Here is a 25,521-nt window from a genome sequence, read left to right as displayed (position 1 = left end):
GGACGGATATGCCTGCGTAACGATATCTTCTATATATTTATAAGAGTAATGAAATAACTGACTGACGGAGAATCAACGCCCAGACGAAACGGCTAAAGATATAATCTTCAAATTTTGCGCAAGGGTCATTTTGCACTTGGTGCGTAGTGATAAGGCTGGGTTTTTGGAAATTCGAACTAAAACGGTACGAAATGTACTATGAATCGAATACTTTCTATTGGACAAACGGAATGAGCTAAATTTCTGAAATTTGAAATAAGAGTCAGGATAGAAGTACCATAGAGTTTTTGGAAATTCGAACTTTAAGATTACCAGAAGTTATAAAATTATACTAAACTTCTAAAATGGTACGATTTGAACGGAACGATGTAAACGGATAGAACTAAAATCTTGAAATTTGGTATGAGAATCAAGATTGGGAAGTAAGACTGATATATGATGGTGCTTTGAAAAATGATTACTAGGTGTGCGAACGGTACTAAATGGTACTAAATTTAGCTCCGTTTGCTTAGGGTGAACAAATGTAGCTGAAATGTTAAAATTGTGTGTTAAGGTCCCTGTTAGTGGCAGGTTTGTAATAAAGATGCGTTTTGGAAATGTGTACTAAAAGTGCACGAAAAGTACGAAATAGTACTATATTTGCCACTATTTGGTATTGGGTGATCTTGGTGGGTATTGGTGGGATCTGAAATTTGGTTTTAGGGTCGATGAACGATGTATCTACGAAAATTATTATATTATACTAATATATATACTAAATTATATATTATACTAAACTTGGTATTTTGGGAAGGGAAGGGTTCCGGCATCCTCAAATTTCCTATTGAGGTTTTCTCTGTTGGTGATTTTGTTTAAGATATGATATTGGGTGTTGAAATAGGGCTGGAATCCTGGAATGTTATGCCGATGTCATTGTTTGTATCTGTAGCTAAGATATGGAGGTAGTTTTGCAAATACGTACTATAATCGTTACAAAAGTACTTGAAGATACTAATTTTGGATAACTAAAGGTGTTTAGGATTGAGGGAGCAAAATTATCTCATTTGGATATGCGTACTAAATCTTAATAAAATTTGTTATTGAGGTCACTGTTGGTTTCTAGGGCTTACATATGGATATGTTGAAATAGTCATGGACAGAAAAATTGGATGTGGGTCCATTGTGCAATGGTTTTACTTATGTCTTCCGCAATAAACTTTTGGATGAAAGATTTTGAAGACTTTTTAGTTTGCAAGATGAACATTTTCCTTTTATTCCTTCCGAAAAAGGAAAAAGTAAAGAAGCTGTAAGTTCGATCTGGCCTGCATATCCTCCACCATTTGCAACAAATTTAACAATTTTCCAAAAAATAAAATCCTTTAAAAATTCTGTTAAAATCTTAAAAATACCGAATGTAGTCGTTATATTAGGATCTATACAACGACGTGGACCTGCATAGGCTATTTTTGTCATAAGCCATTACAATATTCAAATGCGAAACTGAAAAAAAAACGGTGAATAATGTAGCTAAAATCATCAAAATACTGAATATAGGGAGGTACTATTATATGGGGTCTATATGAAGACATGGACATACACGGACAATTTTCGGTCATAGGCTTCATTATTCATTACGAACTTCAAATAACAAATTTGAAACAATTCCGGTGAATAATTTCGCTAAAATCATCAAAATGTCGAATATCAGGTGGTACCGTTATATGGGGGCTATACGAAAACGTGGTCCTGCACAGACAATTTTCCGTCTTAGGCTGTAGTATCCATGACGAACTTCAAATGCCAAACTTGAAATAATTCCGGTGAATAACGTTGCTAAAATCGCCAAAATAACGAAAATAGGGAGGTACCATTGTATGGGGGCTATAACAAAACCTGGACCTACATGACCCATTTTCAATACCAAAAGTCCTGTAGATATAATATACATTTGAGTAAAATTTTACCACCTTTCTTCATTTCGTTCGGAGCTAGAGTAATATCCACAGGCGGATAGACCGACAGACGGCGGACATCGCTAAATCGATATAGCATTTCATGCTGATCTAAAATTTCGAGGTCTTACAAACGGAATGACAAACTTAATGTACCCTATATTTGTTAATTTTGTTTTTTCCCGCATGTAGTGTTGCAATAGCGAAGTTCTTAGCATACTTTGCGCGATTGTATTCGAATTTTAAAATAACATTTTCATTGTTGTGTTTTGTTGTCAGTCTGACGTTCAGAGCTCATGAAAGGTTTAGTTTTTGTTGGGCGTTTGTTTTGCATACATTTGGTCATACGGATGTTAAACCTAAAATGTGAATGGGATTGAAAGCAGTATACATATTCAGGTAGCTTTCTCATGCAGAAACATTTTAATATAGATCCATTTTTCTATATTCCTCATATAAAAGTACCTCCTTATATTCCGCATACTAATAACTTTGGCTAGATTTATTTACTGAACTATTTTGTTTTATTACTTTCCAAATGGTGTGGTGTTCGGTCCGGCGAATTTAACTGTTTTCCGTTTTATAACAACGCCGAGTCTCGAACTTTCTGTTCCACCTAATGTTTCAGCACTCAGGGATATTCGACCAATATTTCATTGGGGCAAACATGTTTCTCAAAAGATCTTATGGTTGTTATTGTTGTCGTCGTCGTCGACTTTTGCCATCATACACTTGTTGCTCAAATTTTAAATTTAGACAAGCGATTTCTTCTAATTTTCTGTTCGTATTTTCTTTTGCGTGAACTCATCACGGCAGCAACATCGGCTGCACATCTTGGCCACAAAAAAGAAAATGAAAATTTTCACACACCAAAAAGAAAAGGGGTTGAGGTGTAGATCGTTTTTTTTCTCTTCGTCGTCGACAATGACCACCATTACCAATGGTTTGACGTGAATGTTTCTTAATTGAAAACAGCAGCAGCAGCAGCAATGGTTTGAAGAACAGCCATCCCACCATCCAACTTACAGACATACTCGTACATTCATATATATGTGTGTATGTATATTTATTAAATGTGTGAAACCATCGGGTGGAAGAACAAGAAAATTGCCATCAAAAATTTGAGATATTTGCAAAGATTCGACATAGATCTGTAAAGCCCAAAATGATTTGTTATGTGCCACAAATGATTTAATTTCATAGCGACAAACGTCACATTAAATCGCCAAAGGAATAACAAAACCAACAACAATCGACACACCAGTTGCTAAATAGCCTGCTTAGGTGGTTAGCGACGAAAAGCGAAACAGATTTCTAATTTTCTTTTATTTTCATGCAAAATATCAGCAACAATAACAACAACGTTTTGAAAACCTACACAACAGCTGTCGTTTATGATTGGACTTGGTGAAAATTATCAAAAAAAAAAAATTGTTGGTTTCTGATTTGCCACCGGAAGAAGGGAAATTCAAAATAGCGCTGCTGTGATATAAAAAGGAAGAAGAAAGAAAATACAGCAAAAAAATACAAATGAAAATTGTATCTTTTAACAAATACTGTAGCTTGTTTACAACGGCCAATATTAATGTTTTCTGTCAAATAAAGTACCCGCCGTTACACAAGTCCTAATATACTCTTAGCGAAAGGTTAAACGTCTATTTGTATTCATAAATCTAAACGAAATAAAATGTATTTTGAAAGCAGTGTGTTGACGTCGTTCACATGTAATGTTAACGAGGTCTGTTAAATAGGGGCGGTGAACATGTTTGTGTTAAGCTTACCTGCAATTCAAAACCAGTAAAGAACAAGTAAGCAAAGGCTGTAGTCGTGCGGGGCCGACTGTGTTATACCCTACAACACTACAATATGTTAGAAGCCCTCTTATGTCCGAATCCATTTTGGAATATTTCGCTTTTAAAATTATGTCATGGAGCACTTTCCAGGTATTACCCTTAGCGGTTTGACCAAGGACATTTGCCCAATATTTACGCACTCCATCGTGCTGTTAGTGGTTGTGGTCCATTTTACAGCTACATATACCAATGGTTATCCAAAATGCTAGAATTCTTCCCTGTTCTTAACTCTCTTCAATTGTGTGAGCAGGAAATTTTTTCTGTTTTTGGTTCATTTGAACCCTTAAACATTTTGCGATTAACTCCAATAACAAGAATCCTATCTGTATATGATTTGCTTGTCTACGATATTTGGCTTCATTCATCAACGAAATCAGCAAAAAAAAAAGCCAGAAGTTGTAAGAAATGTTGTTTTTTTACACACCAAAGTAGTGGTCCATTCTACCCGCTATTCTAAACTCGATCTTCATGCGAGATTTCCTTTGGATTCACTTTGCTAACTTTATAACGGCTGGAAAATCAGGAACATTTTTAGTCGTTGGTCCATTTCAACCTCTAAATATATTGCGGACATCTTTGAAAACAATATGCCTGGCCATTTTGAGCCTAACCCTACCCTTTTTCGTGAGGATAATTGCAATCTGTATATAATAACCCCAACCTGTGTTGTAAAATGAAAAAATATTACAAAATGTACAATTCAATATTGTTAGTCAAATTGAAAAAATCGCATGAGATAAAAAATATGAAAAAATAAAAAAAAATGTAACAAAATACTGCAAAATCTATATTATCAACATTATAGGCACCTTTTAATGCGATTTTTTTAGATTTTATACTTTTATGTTAAGAGGGCATTCTGAATTGACAAAATTTGTCGAAATCGGTTTAGCCAATCTTAAGATATAAACATTCTAGCTAACATCCCCCTCCTTTCTGTATATACATTGTATATATTTCGCTATATACATCCGATATATTTACTATCGGCATCTACGTAAAGGTCAGAGTTGATCTGTTCGTCTATTTGTAATTTCGCCGGGATTAAAAATATTCGCGGTTTAATATAAAATTTGAAATTTATATATCACAAATGTTATGGTCTATTTCACCCACTAAATATTATCCGATGACCATCAAAATTGGAAGGCTTCTGCCCAGCCCTAAGCTCAAGCCTCATGCTTACTTCCGCTTCGATTGGTCTATAATTGCGACCTGTAGAGCAGCTGCAAAATCATGAAAATTTTTTTGGTCCATTTCAACCCCTAAATATTATGCGATCATCTCCAAAAGCAATAGGGTTCTATTCTGGCCCTACCCCCACCTCCATTCTAAATTTCGTGAAGATCGGGCCATAATTGCGACTTGTAGAGTGATCACAAATTAACATGGACAGACGGACAGACGGACATACATAGCTAAATCGACTCAGCTCGGCGATATAGGAAGATCCATGTATACTTTCCTATGTGGGAAACCTATATTTCGAGGTGTTACATAATTTTTGGCCCAATCAAACTTATAATACCCCCAACACGTAGTGTTGTAGGGTATAAAAACCAAAGTCGGGCTGTGTCGGCTTTATGATACCCTACACCATTTTGCATATATAGTAGAGCTGCATATAACAAATATAACCAAATATGACCGCGTTTAAATGCGTATTATTCATCAATATCCACACCTCAACCGATATCTGTAAAATGAAGCAGGGGTATTTCTTTGTTATATCGGATAGTTGTCAGCAAATATTGTTGTTGTGAATATTATTTTACTGGTGAGAGGGAGTAACATAGAAAATCGAATGAAACATATATTTGGGACCTATAGCTACATCTTAACCTATTACAAAATTTCATACATTTTCTTTCAGGCTAAATTCGTCAGTATGTGCCAAAATCCATTCTATTCGAGTTCATACTAACCATTTGGTACACTTGAAATCGAGTAAAGATACAAAAAATGCAACAAAGTCGAACGCCATAATTTTTAATTTTTTTTTAAATTTTATTGAACGAAAGCAAAAAATGTCGGAAATAGCATCAAATTTTAGAATAAGTTTAAATTTGTTCGAATTGGTCACATTTGGCACGAATTATGGCATTCAAAAGGCCTATGAAACCGTCACACTCTGCCCGAATGTTGCTCTGCTGCATTTTGTCCCATTTCCGGCGAAGCGCTTGCTTGAGGTTATCGACACTTTGGTATTTTTAGTGCTAACCTTGGTTTCCAAAATACTCTAGACACAATAGACCAACGGATTGGTACCCGGAGGCCATTGTGCGCCGAAAATGAACGAGGAACCTCATTTTTTAACCATTCTTGGGTGGCGTGTGCTGAGTCCTGTTGGAATGTCCAAGGTCTGCGGCCAAAATGTTTGCGTGACCATGGCTTTAATACACTTTCCAAAATATTTTCGGGATAATATTCTGCATTTAGTCTGATGCCACGGTCGATTAATACAAGCGGAGAGCGACCTTCGGCTGTTATGTCGGCCCACACCATCAACATGGCCGGCGCTTGAGTTCTGGTGGCCAACCGAAAGTGCATATATTTCCAATTCCGTTTCAGGACATTTGGAGTCGTTCTGGCGATGTCGGTCTGTCCGTCTGTCTGGCTGGTGCGCACAAGAACTCTCGAATGGAATATCCGATTTGAGACAAACTTGGTACATCGTAGTATTATTATCAAACTTAGATCGAGTTCGGAGATGCTAATATCGGTCCACTCCTTCTGGTACCTCCCACACAAAATGTAAACATTTTCAAATAAAATAATTTACTGCACAGAAATAGAAAGGATAATTCGATTTTGCTCCAACTTTGCGAATCCTAAATTTACATCAAGGTCCACTCCATCGAGTACTTCCTCCAGAAATAGTCAAAATTTTGAATAATTATAACTCTTATTAAATATGTCTGCTGTGAAAATGGTCTGTATCGGTCCACTTCTTCTGGCACCTCGCCCCCAAAGGGTCAAAATTTTGAACACCCAAAACGATCATAAATTGCGAAATAAGCAATTAAATAAGGTTCTCTTTAAATTACACACATCACAATATTTTTATTAACCCAAAGTCTTGTGTGAAAAATGGGACATATCGGTTCACTCCTTCTGGTACCTCCCCCACAAAGGGTTAAAATTTTGAATTTTGAATGACATCCGATTCCATTCAGATTTGGTATATCTTAATATTTCCATCAACATAAGATCTGTTATAAAGATGATAGAGATCGGATCATTTCTTCTGGTATCTCCCCCACAAAGGGTCAACATTTTGAATACCCAAAACGATCATAAAATCCGAAATAAGCACCCAGTTCTCTTCATATTACACACATCCCATTATTTCTACTAATCCAAGGCCTCGTGTGAAGATGGAATATATCGGTCCCCTCCTTCTGGTACCTCCCCCACAAAGGGTCAACATTTTGAGTAGCCATGAAGTTCATAAAACGAGCAAATAATATCCGATTCCATTCTGATTTGGTATATCTCAGTATTTCCATCAACACAATAAGATGTTAGAGATCGGACCACTTCTTCTGGTACTTCCCCCATGTAGGATTCAAGAAAGCGAAATAAACATCCAACTCTGTACAAACATTTTTGTCATAATTTCCAATACTGTCATATCTTGTAACAAGTAGGTGATTCTTTACAACTTGCTATAACTAAATATTTCTCTTAACCAGAAATCTGATATGAATATATAATTTATTGGAATTTATGATTTCGAATAAAATTGGATATAAATGTTCGATGACATACTTCGGTCCACTATATCTGTCACCTCACGCATATTTCCACATTTTCAAAAAATGTGTACATAGGAAAAAATTCTAAAGGAGGAAGTCGATATAGTCCGAATCTGACCCGTTGTAATATTTATATCAGTCTTAGGTCAGATACGAATTGGTCAATATTGGGCAACTGCTTCGGAACCTAACCTATAAATTGTCAACTGTTTGAATAATTATAACTCAAGGCTGGGGGTATACATCTGTCGGCAAAACCGACTGATATTATTTTACTTATTTTTGGTTTAATTCTATACCTTTCTCACCTGAGTCCAAATCTTCCATAATACTTAATTTTTCTGAATAGTGTCAAAGGAAGAAATATTCTCAAATGATCTATAAATAACAATGTTTACAAAATAGTATGTCTAAAATGGTTTTGTGAGGTATAATTCCTCAATTAGCTTTAAAATTACATTCAGAATGAACTTTACAATATAATAATTTTGAAATTCAATTTTTTTACTTGATTGCATTTTTGATATTTCCACTGCGTATATAATTTCAACAACTATTAAACTTTCCATTAACATTCCATTTCATTAAAAAGTAAGTTTACTATTTTGTTTCACATATTATAATAGCTTTTTACAGTTTTCCCACATATTTCCATACCATCCTCGTTGTGTAACCTAGTCTATTTCAAGCCAATCCCTATACATTAGTTAACATTGAAAAATTTTCGCTATAAATATGAGTTTTTTTACATCACACAATATAAGAATAAAAACCTTGATTTTTTTTTTTTGGTGTCGGACATTTTCTCAATGCTTCGTTGAATTTTAAAAATTTCTTTCGTGAAATTTTCAATTTTGATATGGCAAATAAAAAACATACACTCTTGAAAAGGGATTAACAAAGAATGTGATGTATGTACAAAGGTGATATGTATATTATATACGTATTAAGGTTTATATTTGAGAAAAATGTCAAAATATTATTAATATGAAACGTCACAAGTGGAAATTAATAAAATTAAATTGATTTTTCTACAAAAAAATTAAATATTTCACGACTCTTATCGTGGATTTTTATGAATATTTTCTACGGAATATGTGGTATAAATAGGATAAAAATACCATGTATGAGCCATATCTGATTTTAAACCTTGATTTTAATAATATTTTAGTTGATGTATTTAATTTCATTACATTTTCTATCAATAAGTTTCTGAAAAGCTAATAAGTTTGTGATGTTCAACCCTCAACATTTTTATAAACTACTACCAGGCAATATGTTTTTGTGTATTATAATCTAATTTTCATACCCTCCACCTTGAAAAAGAGGAAAGTATAGCCCCCGTATAACGGTACCTACCGATATTCGGTATTTTGTTAATTTTTGCTACATTTTATACATACAGGGTGAGATAAAAAACTGCAACAATATCATACGCCATAATTTTTAATTTTTTTTAAAGAACAGTGTTGGCTTGTTTGTTCGCGATACCATAGTATTTTGTTGTTGCAAAATGGTCAGGCTTTATCCCTTTGTTGTTGTTTTTATAAAAACAACGTTTGTTTATTAGTGGAGAACGATGGTAATGTTTACCAGGGAGTAAGGCAGGGAATACCTAGGTTTCGAAAAAAGCCACTTATCCTCATCAGTTCCCTTGTTTTTTTTTTGTCTGGGATATTTTTCCAGAAGTTATTTTAAAAATAACTTCTATGACAAAAAACATTTTTTACCCAAGCTCAATAGAAGCTAGAATAATGCTCTGCGGTATTTTGGCCCATTCTCGGCGAAGCGCTTGCTTGAGGTGATTGACACTTTGGTATTTTTAGTGCCAACCTTGCATTTCAAAATACTCCAGACACAATAGTCCAACGGATTGGTACCCGGAGATTTTGATAGCCATTGTGCGCTGGAAATGAAGCGAAGAACCTCATTTTGTAATCATTCTTGGGTGGCGCGTGCTGAGTGCGATGATGCTGAGTCCTGTTGGAATGTCCAAGGCCAAAATGTTTGCGTGACCATGTCTTTAATACACTTTCCAGAATATTTTCGCGATACTATTCTGCATTTATTCTGATACCACGGTCGATTAATGCGAGCGGAGAGCGACCATCGGCTGTTATGGCGGCCCACACCATCACCAAGTAAACACGATCATTTTGTTTGTTTACAAACTACTGGACAACGAATGTTTTCTCATAGGAGAAAACGGCAGTTCACCACTTTCGGCCAAGCGAAGCAACTCTTTAGCTCTTTTCAGTCTATTTTCTTTCTGTTGCGGTGTAAGTCTTGCACTTTTTGGAATTTCAATGGCTCGGGGCAAGCTCATTTTCAATATTTGCCGAAGGGAATATTGCGATACGTTCGGCTCACGAGCCATTTTTCGGCCACTGGGATGCGGGTTTCAATCAAGTGCATTTCTGCTGATGTTGCTGTTTTATTCCGTCCACTTCCTTGACGCCGGGCTACGCTACCAGTATCACGGTAACGAAATTAAGAAGGTAAAGTCATTTCATATAAGCATTCCCATCTCTGCATTTTCTGTAATTTACCTTGTCACATTTCACTACATGAAAACCATCTCTGATGACAATGAGATGTTGTCAAATAAATATTTTTTTGAAAAAATTGTAAACATATCCTTCATTCTACCATGGATGGTACGAAACACAAACGATTTGTTCACATTTAAATGCTGGAGTGCTCTAACGATAGCCACTTGTTGTTTTTCCAGTCAAATATAAAGAAATCACACTTGAATTCCATCACTAATAACTTTTTTCTGGAAAATTCTCACCAAAAAGCTTTTGTACGCTTGTAAATAATATAATGAGCTGTCACTGGAATAATTTTAACAGCTGTCGATCGAGTGGCTTAGAAATGCCAGCAGTCTGAAGTTGGTTGCAGTTTTTTCATCTCACCCTGTACATATAGGTCCACTTTTCCGTACAGACGCCATATAACGATATCTCCCGATATTCGGTCTTTTGATGGTTTTAGTCACATTTTTTACGGATTGGTATCTGTAGTTGGGTTTTAGCTCCGGTGTCGGAACATTGTAAATATATGCCCACGTTTTCGTATTTTGATGATTTTTGCCACATTTTCAACGGATTTGTCTAAAAATTGGTAAATGCAGTTCATAATGGGTTGTAGCTCCGGTGGCAGAACATTTAATATCTAGGTCCACGTTTTCCTATAGTGCACATATAACGTTACCCACCGACATTCGGTTATTTGGTAATCCTAGTTTCATTTACCCATGAAATTGTTTCAAATTTGGTATTGAAGACTAGCAATAGATAACAATCCTTGAATTAAAAATTTGTTTAAAAAAAAAATTTAAAAAATTGACTTTACCCAATTTATTTTTCTTTGAAGGTATCGTTATTGCATAATCCAAACGGTTTTACTGGTATTTGAATTAAGATACGTTTGAATTAAGATACGTTTGAATTAAGATACTTTTATATAATATTTTTTTCTTTACCCAAAGGTTATTAAAAGTTTGGCCCGGCCGAATTTAATATTTTTTAACTTGTTTAAAAACACTTATATAGGGATTTCAAAGCTATATCGAATTTTTCTATTTAAACTACACTACGGCGTATACATACTCATTGTTCATCCCATGAACAATACGCCTATTACAACAACAATTAAAATGCAGCATTTTGTTTTATTTATCTTATAGAGATTTGATTTATTTTCTCGAATTTCGAAATGCCATATTAAAAATATGTATATGTATATCTTAAAATGTAATTTATTTTAAATTAATAGTTTTTCGTTTTTAATTAAACCTAATAAATACACAAATGCAAATACACAAAGACGAACGAGTGAGAACGAGTGTAAAACGGCCATACATACATTTATGCACTTGAGAAATGTATCTGAAAAAATATGTGTGACAATTTTGCACAGTCAACACACACACACGGCTCCGTTATCAGGTATTAGGCATCATTGCCAGATCTTTTGTCCTTCAATTGGGTGCAATAGTACCGATCGCTATTCTCAATCCAATCGCAAACATTTGATATGGTATGGAAGGCGGTGCCTTCTTTGCATTCGAATTCGACGGGCATGCCGTGCACGCAACGATAATACTGGAATAAATGAAATGCGGGGTTAATATTATTAAAATGTTAAATAAGGAGATTGTTAAAATATGCGTGTTCAATAAGAAAGAATTTATCTCATCGAATTTATCGCATCGACATCGAGATAAGTTTTCTTACCTTTCTGCAGTCTTCATGTGGCACGAAATCTTTGTGACTACAATCGATATGACTTAAGTCTGGATTAGAATTTCCTTGAACTGTAACTTCGGGTTCCATTGGATCAGGTTTCCATGGCACTGGGGCTCCTGTTGTGGTTGTGAGAGGTTTTTTGGTTGCTTTCATAGGTCTCTGAAATATTGAGGAGGAAAAAAATTATTTACTATCGTCTATAAACAGATATGAGGGCTACTTCGATGTTTTTGAAAAAAAAAAAAAATAAAACAATAAAAAATAAATAAAAACATAACAATAATCAACCAAATAAAATCAAACATAAAATCAAAAATTATGGATTTTTAAGAATATTTCAAAAAGGGCTCTAAGAAATGTAATCGTGAACTTTTTAACAACATTGTTGGAGGGTCTATCAGAGCTATAACCACGGATAAAAATGCTGAGGGGCTATAAACGTGGATTTATAAAAATATGTTAGGAGCAACTATCAGAGCTTTATAAAAATATTATTTTGATTTTTACTTGTTCCTCATAAATGTTGATTTATTTTTTAATTCGATTAATAAATTGTTTTTGTGTTTAATACATTTTTGAGGAATTTATAATAAAATTATGTAAATTGTTTGGACTTTTGAAAATATATTTTTGTATGTATAGGTCCAGGTTCTGGTAACTGCCGATATTCAATATTTTGATGATTTTTGCCACATTTTTTAATGGATTTGTCCAGAAATTATCATTTGTAGTTCGTAATGAGTTCTAGTTGGGTTCTAGTGAATATTTAGTTCCACGTTTTCCTATAGCGCACATATAACGATACCCACCGATATAGTATTTTGGTAATCCCAGTCACATTTACCCATATTTTTTTTTTTCGATTAACTATAAAAGCTATAAAATATGTTTCTTTTTAGCAAATATTCTATCAGAGCAATAAACAAGGATTTAAAAAAAATTGGATTTTTTGAGGTACTATCAGAGTCAAATATTTTTTTTATTTGATTCGTAAATTTATAAAACTTAAGGGCTAAAAATATGATATTTCTTCAGATTCTATAATACTTATAAGAGAGACTCTATAAAATATTATTATTAAATCTATATATCTATACACCAGTAAGGAAAAGACAAAAGTAGGGCGTGGCCGACTATATGATACCCTACACCACTATGCATATTTACTAGAGCTCACGTAACAAACGAATATATTTCAAGTAGATCATACCACCTATCAATATTGGCTTTAGAGCAGTTATAGTTTGCTATAAAGTGCATGATATCACTTGGAGAAGGATTATATTAAAAAATATATATCGGAACCGAGTTGCACAAAATAGAAACGTACGTCCCGAAATTCTCTCCATTTGGGCTGATATAAGCCATTATTGAACCGAACTTGACAAAATTTCATACACTTATTTCAGAGCTCTATCTTATATCTGGTACCAAAGATCATTGTTGTGGAATGCATATTATGGAGGGAGATAAAACCCGAATCGGATGAAACGTACATTTGGGTGCTATAGCTATATCTGAACTGATTTTGATTGATATTGATTTACTTGCTTCTAGACTGAATTCGGTAGGACGTACCAAAATACAGGTAATTTAGACTTTTATTAACCATTTGGTGCACAATTAACCCGAAATCGGTGGAAGGTATATAAGAGCTATATCTAAATCGGATCCGATTATCCAAAATTTCAATTGACTTCGTCCTTGGGCCAAAAAAAAATATTGTTTGCAAAATTTCATCTCAATCGGATAATAAATGCGACCTGCATTTTATTCACAAGAATACATGGACAAATGGACGGACAGACTGACATGCATAGATAGACTCAGAAATTGATTCTATGAAGATCCTCAAAAGTAACTATGGGTCAATCTCGCTTCCTTCTCCATGTTACAAACAAATTCACAAAGACATAATACCCTTACCACTATGTGGTGTAGGGTATAAAAAGTAGAGTGTTGAGTGAATGTGGGTCAATGTTGGTATGTGGGGATGAGATAAGACTGTTTTTTTTTTTTGGAACTATAAGTGTACTAAAAATCGAATCCATTGTATCTTCCAGGTTGATAAAGCTAGAATTCTAAAATTTAAATGTGGGGTCCCTTATATGGTGTAGGATAGATATACCAAAAGATTTTTTTTTTTAAATTCCAATTATATGTGTACATAAAGCACTAAATCTGGTATTATGTGGACAGGTTTGATTAGGGTCACTTTTATTGTGTGTGGTTGAAATATGAAGACGGATTTAGAAATACATACTAAAACCAGTAAGGAAAGCTCAAAAGTCGGGCGGGGCTGACTATATGATACCCTACACCACTATGCATATTAAGTAGGTTTATAAGGTTTATACAGGCCATTTCAGAGCTCTATGAGATATTTGGTACAAAATCAAAATCTGTCTAATTCTATCGTGCATTTTACGAACTATAGCTATCTCTGAACCGGGTTTCTCCAAATTTGACGTATTAGCTTCTAATTTCGGTTATGTACGAAAATTCAGGTGATTTGGGCTGATATTGACCATTTAGTGCACATTTAACCCGAAATCGGATGAAGATATATATGGGAGCTATATCCAAATCTGAACCGATTTCGATAAAATTTAAAACAGCTATTTCTGTGCTCCATCTAATACCTGGTACCAAATATCACGGTTGTGGAGTGCATAGTAGGAATGTGAGGGACTTAAAGATCAAATCGGATGAAAGATATATATGGGAGCTATAGCTATATCTGAACCGATTTTCTCCAAATTTGATATACTTGCGTCTAGGCCGAACTCGGTTGGGTGTGCCAAAATTCAGGTAATTTGGACTGATAGTGGACATTTGGTGCACATTTAACCCGAAATCGGATGAAGATATATATGGGTGCTATATCTAAATTTGATCCGATTCTCACCAATTTCAATAGGGTTCGTCCTTGGTCCAAAAAAATATTTTTTGGAAAATTTCATCTCAATCGGATAATAAATGCGACCTGCATTTTGTTCACAAGAATACATGGACAGACGGACGGACAGACGGACGGACGGACAGACGGACTGACATGCATAAATCGACTCAGAAAGTGAGAAAGTGAAAGTGAGTGTTACAAACAAATGCACAAAGACATAATACCCTTACCACTATGTGGTGTAGGGTATAAAAATACGGTCTGGGGGTCTACAGCCCAATAAGAAATCGTGATTAAGAATATAGAACTAAAAAGAAGAAAACTTTCGAGTAATTAGAGAATATTTTTTTGAGAACTATTGTAAATATCTCTGACAGTATATACAGATTCAAAAAATATTCTTTACAAATTTGTGATAGTTTTTCAAAAAATATTTGAGGTACCATCAGAGCTATAACCCTCAATTTCTTGGAGAGTATTTGTAAGATATTCTGAAATTTAAATTTAAATGAAATTTTAAAGGGATTCTTGTTATGGAATATGAAATCTATAAAAGGGAATTTTTTAAATGTTTTTCAACGGTGGAGATTTTAGGTTTATTGTTAGGGATTATGTGACTAATAACCATTGAATATTTTGAAGGGACCATCGGAGCTTTTTTTTTTTTTGAAAGTTTTTTTTAAGATTTTTTTTTCTAAACTATTTTTAGAGCTGTAAAAATCGATTATTTATATATACATATGAAGGATTAATCTGTGAGTATTTGGAAATATCTGTTCAACATTACAATTTGAAATAAAAACAAGTAAGCAAAGGCTTGCGGGGCCGACCATGGTATACCCTACAACTCTACAATATGTTAGAAGTCTCCTTATGTCCAAGTTTTGGCTCTTAAAATGTTATCACGGAACACTACCCAGATATTACCCTTAGCATTTGGACCAGTGACATTTGCCCAATATTTACGTACTTTGCCATGCTGTTAGTTTTTGTGGTCCATTTTACAGCTAAATATAATGGTCATACAAAATGCTAGAATTCTTCGCTGTCCTTATCGGGCCATAATTGCGACCTGTAGAGTGATTACAAATTAACATGGACAGACGGACGGACGGACATACATAACTAGATCGACTCAGCTCGGCGAGAAAGGAAGACCCATTTTCAATTGCCTATGTGGGAAACCAATGTTTCGAGGTTTTACATAATTTTTGGCCCAGTCAAACTTATAATACCCCCAACACATAGTGTTGTAGGATATAACTACTACCACTTTAAAAGTTCTTCTCACGTGCTAGATGTCCAGGTATCTTTCGTCATCAAAATCAATATTTAAATATATCCCGACTAGCAGATCGAACCGTTACTCAATACTTTGAAATTTTCACTCGTGTGACTAGAAATCACATTTTTTGAGGGTCTCTTACCTTGGTTGTTGGCATTGTTGGTGGCGCTGTTGGTGATGGTGCCATTGTTGCAGGTCTTTTTGTTGTGGCGGGTTTTGGTCGGCGTGTTGTTGTTGCCTCTGGCACTGCCAAACTGCCCTCATCAGGATTTGGTGGTGTTGCTGGGGGTTTGGCCCATTCAGGCTATAATAAAAACAGAAAACAAAATTGACAAACAAGAACCAAAGCAAATCAAAAACAAAAACAAAGTGTATAAATAAATAAACCGCAGACACAATGAAATGATAACGACCACAGAAACAAAAAAAAAAATTAAATTCATTTGGCACCTGCTCACGTCTTGTGACACATAATAAGTGACAACTTACCCTAGGCGTTGTTTCGCGCGTTGGTTCCGGCACACGATAATTTCTCATATTCTCATATAAGATATGCATGAGACCATTGGGACGACCACACAGACCATGGAAATCGTCCATGTCAATGGCCCATGTCATGGCACCGGCATAGCCCTTCTGTTTTATCCAATCCATTTTGATTTGTACCGAGGCCTCATTTTCATAGCCCACCCATTGGGTGTCGCGATATGTATAGGGCACCATGCCATCCTTGTCCCACTCGACGGTCCAGCCATTGGCTTTATCCTTGACTTCGGTGCAGATTTCATAGTAAGCCAAGAAACCACTGGCATTTGTGAAGGGGCCAGGGGCACCACCGCCTGCCTCTTTGTTAATATACGTGCCCATGTTGTAGTTTTTGTTTGAGGCACTCAAGGTGAAGGTACGACCATAGAAGGGAATACCAACTACCAGTTTGTTGGCCGGACAACCCATTTCTTCCCACAAGGCAAGACCATCGTTGACATTTAATTTCTCATAGGCATATTGATCGTGTTTGCGTTTGTACAAGGGGCTGTGGACATCGGCGAAACCGGCCCAATTGCCACGTAAATCATAAGTCATGGCATGGATGGCATCCAGGGCTCTGAAAGGAAAACAATATTACAAAGTTGTCAAGTGTGCTGAGAAAAACGATCGACTTACTCGCATAGCTCCGGAACATGATAGCCCTCCTGCAAACGGAATTTCGCCACCGGCACAGCCATTGTGATTTCCCAACCACGACCCTCCCGATCGAATGCTCGGCGCAGTTCTTGTACAAAATACAAAAATTTATCCTTATCACCATAGGTACCACCACGATCTGTGGCACCGGGGTATTCCCAATCCAAATCGAAACCATCAAAATCATATTTCTTCATAAAACTCACGACGCTGCGAATGAAACGTAAACGATTGTCACGCACAGCTACCATGCGGGAATATTTGGAACCACCTTCAGCCCATCCACCCACAGCAATTTGTAGCTTCAAATTCGGATGCGTTTTACGTAGCTGGGTAAAATTACGGAAACCATTCTGTTCAACATCTATCTCGGGATCTATGACCAACACCTCCCATGTTTTGTCATCAACCCCTATAAATGAATACACCAAATGGGTACACATATCCGCTGGAATATCTTCGATGCCATAACGTCCCAAGCCTGGCCGATAAACAGCCCAGTTACTGAAATAACAAACAATACGAGCCTGTTGTTCGGAGGCGGCTTCCACTGTCGTTCGACTAGACAGTGCAACTCCCACCAAGACAAGGAGTGTAAAGAAAAGGCTTTTGGCTGGAAATAAACAAAAAAAGAAATATCGGAGATTGAAAAAGTTCTTAAGAGAGAGGGAAAACGAGAGAAAGTTACATTATTATTTTGAATAAGTGTGTCCTCACAATAAGTTTGAAAGTGATGATTATGGTCTAAATAATAAAGTCACAATTAAAAGCCAAAATGCTTAATCTTCGGATTTTTATACCCTGTCATTCCGTTTGTAACACCTCGAAACATACATTTTAGACCCCACAAGGGGTCATCAGCATGAAATTCTATGTCGATTTAGCGATGTTCGTCCGTCTATCCGTCTGTAGAAGTCACTCTAGCTTCCGAAGAAAACGAAGTAGATTGATAACATTTTACTCAAATGTATATTATGTCTGCAGGTCTTTTGGTATTGAAAATGGGCCATGTAGGTCCACGTTTTGGTATAGCCCCCATATAATTTTACATCACTTTTTTCGGAGTTTTCGTGATTTAATTGACATTATTCACAGGAATTGTTTCAAATTTGGTATTTGAAGTTCGTAATGGATACTACAGCCTTGGACAGAAAATTGTCTGTGCAGGTCTACGTATTCGTATAGCCCCCATGCAACGGTACCTCCTGATATTCGGTATTTTAATGATTTTAGCGACTTTATTCACCGGAATTGTATCAAATTGGGTATTTAAAATTAGTAATGGATACTTCAGCCTGAGACAGAAAATTGTCTGTGCAGGTCCACGTCTTCGTATAGCCACCATACAACGGTACCTCCCGATATTCGATAGTTTGATGATTCTAGCGACTTTATTCTCCGGAATTGTTTCAAATTTGGAATTTGAAGTTCGTAATGGATACTTCAGCCTGAGACAGAAAATTGTCTATGCAGGTCCATATCGTCGTATAGACCCTATATAACGGTACCTCCCGATTTTCGATATTTTGATGATTTAAGCGACATTATTCACCGGAATTGTTTCAAATTTGGAATTTGAAGTTCGTAATGGATACTGCAGCCTAAGACGGAAAATTGTCTGTGCAGGGCCACGTCTTCGTATAGCCACCATACAACGGTACCTCCCGATATTCGATAGTTTGAAAATTTTAGCGACTTTATTCTCCGGAATTGTTTCAAATTGGGTATTTGAAGTTCGTAATGGATACTACAGCCATGTCGTCGTATAGACCCTAAAATAGCTCCTACATAACCGTACCTCCCGATATTCGATATTTTGATAATTTTAGCTACATTATTCACCGATTTATTCTTAAGTTTCGCATTTGAATATTGTAATGGCCTATGACAAAAGTTACCTATGCATGTCCATGTCGTCGCATAGACCCTAATATAATAGCTACACTCGGTATATTTAAGATTTTAACAGAATTTTTGAATTGGAATTTTTGAGAATTGCCAAATTCGTTCTAAATGATGGAGGGTTCGGAATGTTCGGCTGGTCGAACTTACACCTTTTTTACTTGTTAGAGAGTGAAAAGCTTTCTAAAAAGATTTTTTTTTTGCAGATCAAACGGAACCTTCGAATTTAAGGGATTTTGAAGCAAACGCATTTAGACATAATTTAAGTTCTCCCAAGTTGTTGTGTTCTCAGTACTTTTGACAAGTGATACATGATCTAAAAAATGCTGGGTTGTTATTTAAACACCTCAAAACTTTCTCAAAACGTGCGGGCAAAAATTCCCAATTCTGGCTCTAACTGTTCTATTTGACCGATGATTTATATGCAATTTCCTATTATTTGAATTTCACAAAACAATTCTCAACACCGAATTCACACAGATATTTTTTTATGATGTTTCGACATTGTTTTCTTTTCATAATGGTCGTTTATGCTAATAAATTGCTGCTAAACGAAATAGAAAATACCATAGATCACTGAAATTAACAGACACACGAATGAGGATAACCACATATATAGAATTATACAGTAGGAACACTATAATTGTAGTACGAATCGATTTTGAGAGAAACGGCAAAAATTCAAAACAAACTATTTTTCATTTACTAACAAATTTTAAAAAGAAAATAAATTCGCATTTATCTGATTGCACACAATCGAAATTCTACTGTTTGCTATTTCATTGTTTTCGTTAAAAATACAAAAAATTTAATTAATTTCGAAAAGTAGAAAAAATAACATTAACTTATATTTCATCCGATGTCGCCAAAATATATGTATGCATGTATATTCTTCTTCTTCTTCTTTTTTACAAATTTACGACAAATTATAACACGAATATAGGATGTTGGTATTTATGTATGTACGAGTATTTCGCTATGTAGGTATAAATCTTTTGACTGCATTTTATCACACCATTTTAATTACTATGTATTTTGATAAGATTTTTTGTGTAAATATGTCTATGCGCTTATGTACTCACTTGGGTCTGTTGACAAGGGCGTGAACATAAAAACATTTAACATTTAACATTTAAAATAGAAAATTCGGTATTTTAGGTATATAATTACTTTATGGGCCCTATCCAAATGAAAATTCAAAAAAAAGGTACCACAAAAAACACGTTATTTTGGATTTTTCAAAAATTCGTTAAAGAATATTTTTTGTTTTTATTTAACACACACATATGTGACATTTTAACACCGACGGTAATGATAATTATTACAGATTTTCAGATTATATGAGCGAGCTGAGTGGGTCCATCTACCTTTTTATCTTTTGTTTTTTTTAACCTCTGCAGTAAGCCTGTAATATATAGAGAATTGAATCTGAAGCTGATTTTTCCATCACATCACAATTGTGACCAATCGATGCAGAATTTTGCATAGGGTTCGACTTTAAAGCAGGGCAATAGCCTACACTTTGCAGGTCGCATTTGTTATCCGATTGAGATAAAATTTTGCAAATAATATTTTTTGGCCCAAGGACGAACCCTATTGAAATTGCTGATAATCGGATCAGATTTAGATATAGCTCCCATATATCTTCACCCGATTTGGGTTCAATTGTGCACCAAATGACTAATAAAATTCAAAATAACCTGTATTCCTGTAACCTGTGTGATTTCTTTATATTTGGCTGGAAAACCACAATTGGCTATCGTTAGAGCACTCCAACATTTAAATGTGAATAAATCCTTTGAGTCTCGTACCAACGCTCGTTACCGTGACATTGGTAGCGTAGCCCGACATCAAGGAAGTGGACGGAAGAAAACAGCAACATCAGCAGAAATGGTTCGAAAAGTAAAGAAGCGACTTGATCGAAACCCACGTCTCGGTGGTCGAAAAATGGCTAGTGAGCTAAACATATCGCAATATTCCATTCGGCAAATATTCCAAAATTAACTCGGGGTAAAGCCAGTGAAATTCCAAAAAGTGCACCGCAACAGAAACAAAATAGACTCAAAAGAGCTAAAGTTGTTGCTTCGCTTGGCCGAAAGTGGTGAACTACCGAATTTGGATTTCTACGATGAGAAAACATTCGTTGTCCAGCAGTTTGTAAACAAACAAAATGATCGTGTTTACTTGCCAAGGAGGTCAGCTGAAAATGTGCATCTTCGGTTGGCCACCAGAACTCAAGTGCCGGCCATGGTGATGGTGTGGGCCGCCATAACAGCCGATGGTCGCTCTCCGCTCGTATTAATCGACCGTGGCATCAGAATAAATGCCGAATATTATCGCGAAAATATTCTGGAGGCAAACGCACGGTTCCTCGCTTCATTTCCAGCGCACAATGGCCACCAAAATCTCCGGATCTCCAATCCGTTGGACTATTGTGTCTGGAGTATTTTGGAAAACAAGGTTGGCACTAAGAAATACGAAAATGTCGATCACCTCAAGCAAGCGCTTCGCGGGAATGGGCCAAAAAACCGCAGAGCAACATTCGGGCAGCGTGTGACGATTTATTGGCCGTTTGAAGACCATAATTCGTGCCAAAGGTGACCAATTCGAACAAATCTAAACTTATTCTAATAGTTGATGCTATTTCCGACATTTCTTGCTTTCATTCAATAAAATTTAAAACAAAATGTAAAAATTATGGCGTTTGACCTTGTTGCAGTTTTTTATCTCACTCTGTACGATATCGTGGACCGACGTGGACGTGTTGGGCCTAATATTATTCTTACGATAGGTGACAATCGGAATGACGAACTTAATATACTCTACATAATATGTATGGTGGAGGTTATAATAAGTAATATATAGAAGGTATATCTTTGTGCCTGAACGATATTCATCAAAATCCTATTTGAGGTGATATTCCATTTGTAGGCACCATAAACGTAAAATCGGAAGACGGTATTTATGGGAGTCATATCCGAATCTGAACAAATCTTTATACAATTTTGCAAAGGTATTTCTATGCTGTGTGTGACAAAATATGGTTGTTGTGGGGAGCATTTTACGGGTGTTAGGGACTTGAATACATAATCGATTTAAACATATATATGGGACCTATAGCTATATATTAACCGATTTTATAATTTAATACACCCTCTTCCAGGCTGAATTCGTTCCTATGTGCCAAAATCCATTCAATTTGGACTTATATTAACAATTTGGTGCACAATAATCTAGTAAAGATATATATGGAAGCTACATCCAAATCTGACCCGATCTCGATGAAATTTGGCAGAAGTATTTCTAAACTGAATTTGATATATTTATATTATGGCTATAGAGGACAAAAATAACAAATCGTATTTACAATATATATGGGAGCTATAGCTACATCTGTACCGATTTCCGCCAAATTCGAAATACTTATTTCTAGACCCAATTTGATCGTATGTTTCATCCTATTTCGACTAATATTACTCTTTTGGTGCACAGTAAACGCAAATCGGACGAAGATGTAAGCTATTTCTATGTCTTTACAGGAGAAATGGAATAAGTGGGTCAAATCTTTATGGTACGTTCTACAAAGAGACGGCGCATAAAAAATGGTAGAATGCTGAGGCTATACATGTGAAGGAATACGTACTGAAATTTTCTAACGGTTTGATTTTATTTGTTTATATCTCCCCATGGTGAAATTATTTCTAAACCATGACTTCTTCGAGGGATATAACAAAACGTGGACCTGCACAGACAATATTCTACCATAGGCTGTAGTATCCATTTCTAAGTTCAAATATCAAAATTTGTTCCGGTGAATGATGTCGGGAGGTACCGTTGTATGGGGGCTATGCGAAGACGTGGACCTGCACAGACAATTTTCTGTCTTAGTCTGTAGTATTCATTGCGAACGTCAAATACCAAATTTGAAACAAGTCCGGTGAATAATGTCTCTAAAATCAACAAAATACCGAATTTTGGGAGGTACCGTTATATGGGGGCTATAACAAAACATGGACCTACATGGTCAACGTGGACTTACATGGTCTATACCAAAAGTCCTGTAGACATAATACACATTTGAGTAAAATTTTATCAATCTACTTCAATTCGTTCGGAAGCTAGAGTAATTTCCACAGACGGACAGACATCGCTAAATCGACATAGAATTTTATGCTGATGAAGAATGTATATACTCTGTGGGGTCCAAAATGTATATTTCGAGGTGTTACAAACGGAATGACAAACCTAACATACCCTCCATACTATGGTGGAGGGTATAAAAAAAATGTTTAAATCATTGGAATTGATTTTCAACACCAGAGGTGGTATTTCATATAGGCTTCAGTATTCCAATATTTTGCAAGATTTATTCAAATATTTTTCTGTTAATGAACTCAAAATACACACACAATTTGGCATCAAATCAACACTCAATAGTTTTTCAATTGAAAACATTACATTAATTAGGCATTACAAATTTTTTCAACACAAGAGGTTCAATCAACTGCACAATGAATATATTTTTTGGTTGTCACATGATTACGTGGATATGCCTTGGACAGCGCCGTCAATAAATGAAATGTCTTTGACGTTGCCAAAAGCGGAAAGGAATCAAGCAATCGAATCGAATTGAACCCCCGCCATGGTTACACATCGCACAAAGCAACAACAACAAACTATTCCAAATACAACAACAAATAATTATTTCAAAATACACTCTTAGAATACATAATTGACACACGCTCGGCACGATCACATATTTTTTTGTTTTTATCTTTTTGGCGATCGAAAAGTTTTGTTTAAAATTTTGAAGACGTTGTTGAAATTTGTTTCGTTTTTTCATTACTCTCTTTTGTGGTTAACAACAGTGAGAAATATTCTTTCTATTTTCTTTCTTCACTTCTTGAGGTTCTTCTTTTATTTTTCTCTGTTGGACAATGGAGACATTCCATTGCAGCTGATTCCTCTGACATTGTTGCAACTGTCAAGGTAAGAGTTATGATTGCTACAGTTGTCTTTGTTTAAACTCCCATGGATTGAGGCATGACTGGCTGGCTGGCTTGGGTGGGAGGGAAGTAGGTGCAGGTGGATGCACCATCATCATCATTCAATCCATTGCATGAATGGAAAAGTTCATTAACACCCATGGCTTTGTGCGATGCACACCATGTCCATGTTCACTGGCGGGGTAGCATTTTTATAGTTTCAGTAAAAATATTTTGAATTAGTTTGGCTTTTTTTTCTTCAGTTTCTTTCACTTATTTTTTTCGTAATAACAAACACACAATTTCTATGACCACATTTGGAATAGATAGTATTTTATTTTCATAACGTTTCTTGGTTCTTAACTTTCTTTCACTTCACTGCCGCTTACCCATTATGACTTAAAATATATTTTGAAACTACAGAAAGTAACGATCTTCTCTGCACGAATGTCTGATTTGAAATAACTTGAAAGTGTTACAAAACGCCGGCTTATATACGAACGTTATGGAAATGGCTAGCCAATGCCAGAAACAACAAAAAAAACCACACAACAGCCAAACAACGGCCCGTAGAAATGCGTATGAGTTGTACGGCTTTGGCTTAACGGAATATCGTAAACGATATTTATGTTCATCTCCTTTGGATTTTGTGTTTGTTACTTTGTAATGCAGTTTTGTTGGAAATTTTACTAAGCTTTAAGAATATAATTTGGGATCAACGGTGAGACTAGACATTTATCCCATTGTAAATCCTAGCTAACATGCTAGGGAAAAAACACGTTCAGCATTATCGCTTTATTTTCGTATTTTTATTGTTATTATTATAAACAATAATATTTTTCTTCACGCATATCATATCAAGTAGATGAAATATTTCCGGTTCCTCCTTTTAGAATGAAGGGTGCATAAAATGTGTCATTCTGTTTGTGACTAATCGAAATAATCATCATCAATCATCAGGTATCGACAGAAGTTGACCGTATGTCCTATTTTAAACAAATGGCTCCATTGTAAAATGAAAATTTTTATAAAAGGAAGAAATGTGAAATGAAAAATTTTATAAAGGAAATATTTTTTTATTTTCATAGAACTAGAATCCAGCTTCAGACCTAATATTGACATTTTCCATTTGAAGGTTTTTGTTATTATACCCTCCACCATACATATCTATAAAGTTCGTTATTCCGTTTGTAATTCAATTAAATAATAATTTTAGACATAACATATTGTATATGTTATTGATCAGCGTAAAATTCTAAGGCAATTTAACCCTATCCGTGCGTCCGTCTTTTGTAATCATGCTAGAGTTAAAACAAATAAAGATAGGAAGCTAACATTTTGCACAGATCAAAGTTTTGTCTGCAGGCAGGTCAAGTCCGAAGGTAGGCTATATCGGTACAATATATCGTATAGCCCCTATATAACGATGTTTTGATGGTTGTAGCCAAAATTTCCAATGAAATTGGC

General features: G+C 35.4%; 1 protein-coding gene across 1 annotated transcript; it reads right to left on the bottom strand.

The window, feature by feature from the left end:
• Window positions 1-11,211: 11,211 nt before the first annotated feature.
• On the bottom strand, window positions 11,212-24,570 carry LOC101898296 (endochitinase). Its single transcript, XM_005177952.3, has 6 exons — window positions 24,444-24,570; window positions 17,147-17,780; window positions 16,472-17,087; window positions 16,125-16,286; window positions 11,784-11,954; window positions 11,212-11,651 (listed from the first exon to the last, which is right to left on the bottom strand). Exons 1-6 carry the CDS (start codon window positions 24,445-24,447, stop codon window positions 11,499-11,501), a joined length of 1,740 nt encoding a protein of 579 aa, XP_005178009.1. The 5' UTR covers window positions 24,448-24,570; the 3' UTR covers window positions 11,212-11,498.
• Between the last annotated feature and the right edge of the window lie 951 nt (window positions 24,571-25,521).

Source organism: Musca domestica, unplaced genomic scaffold (genome assembly GCF_030504385.1).
Source record: "Musca domestica strain aabys unplaced genomic scaffold, Musca_domestica.polishedcontigs.V.1.1 1, whole genome shotgun sequence".
Taxonomy (NCBI): domain Eukaryota; kingdom Metazoa; phylum Arthropoda; class Insecta; order Diptera; family Muscidae; genus Musca; species Musca domestica.
Note: the sequence above shows the minus strand (reverse complement) of the source record. Positions and strands in the feature narration are given on the sequence as shown.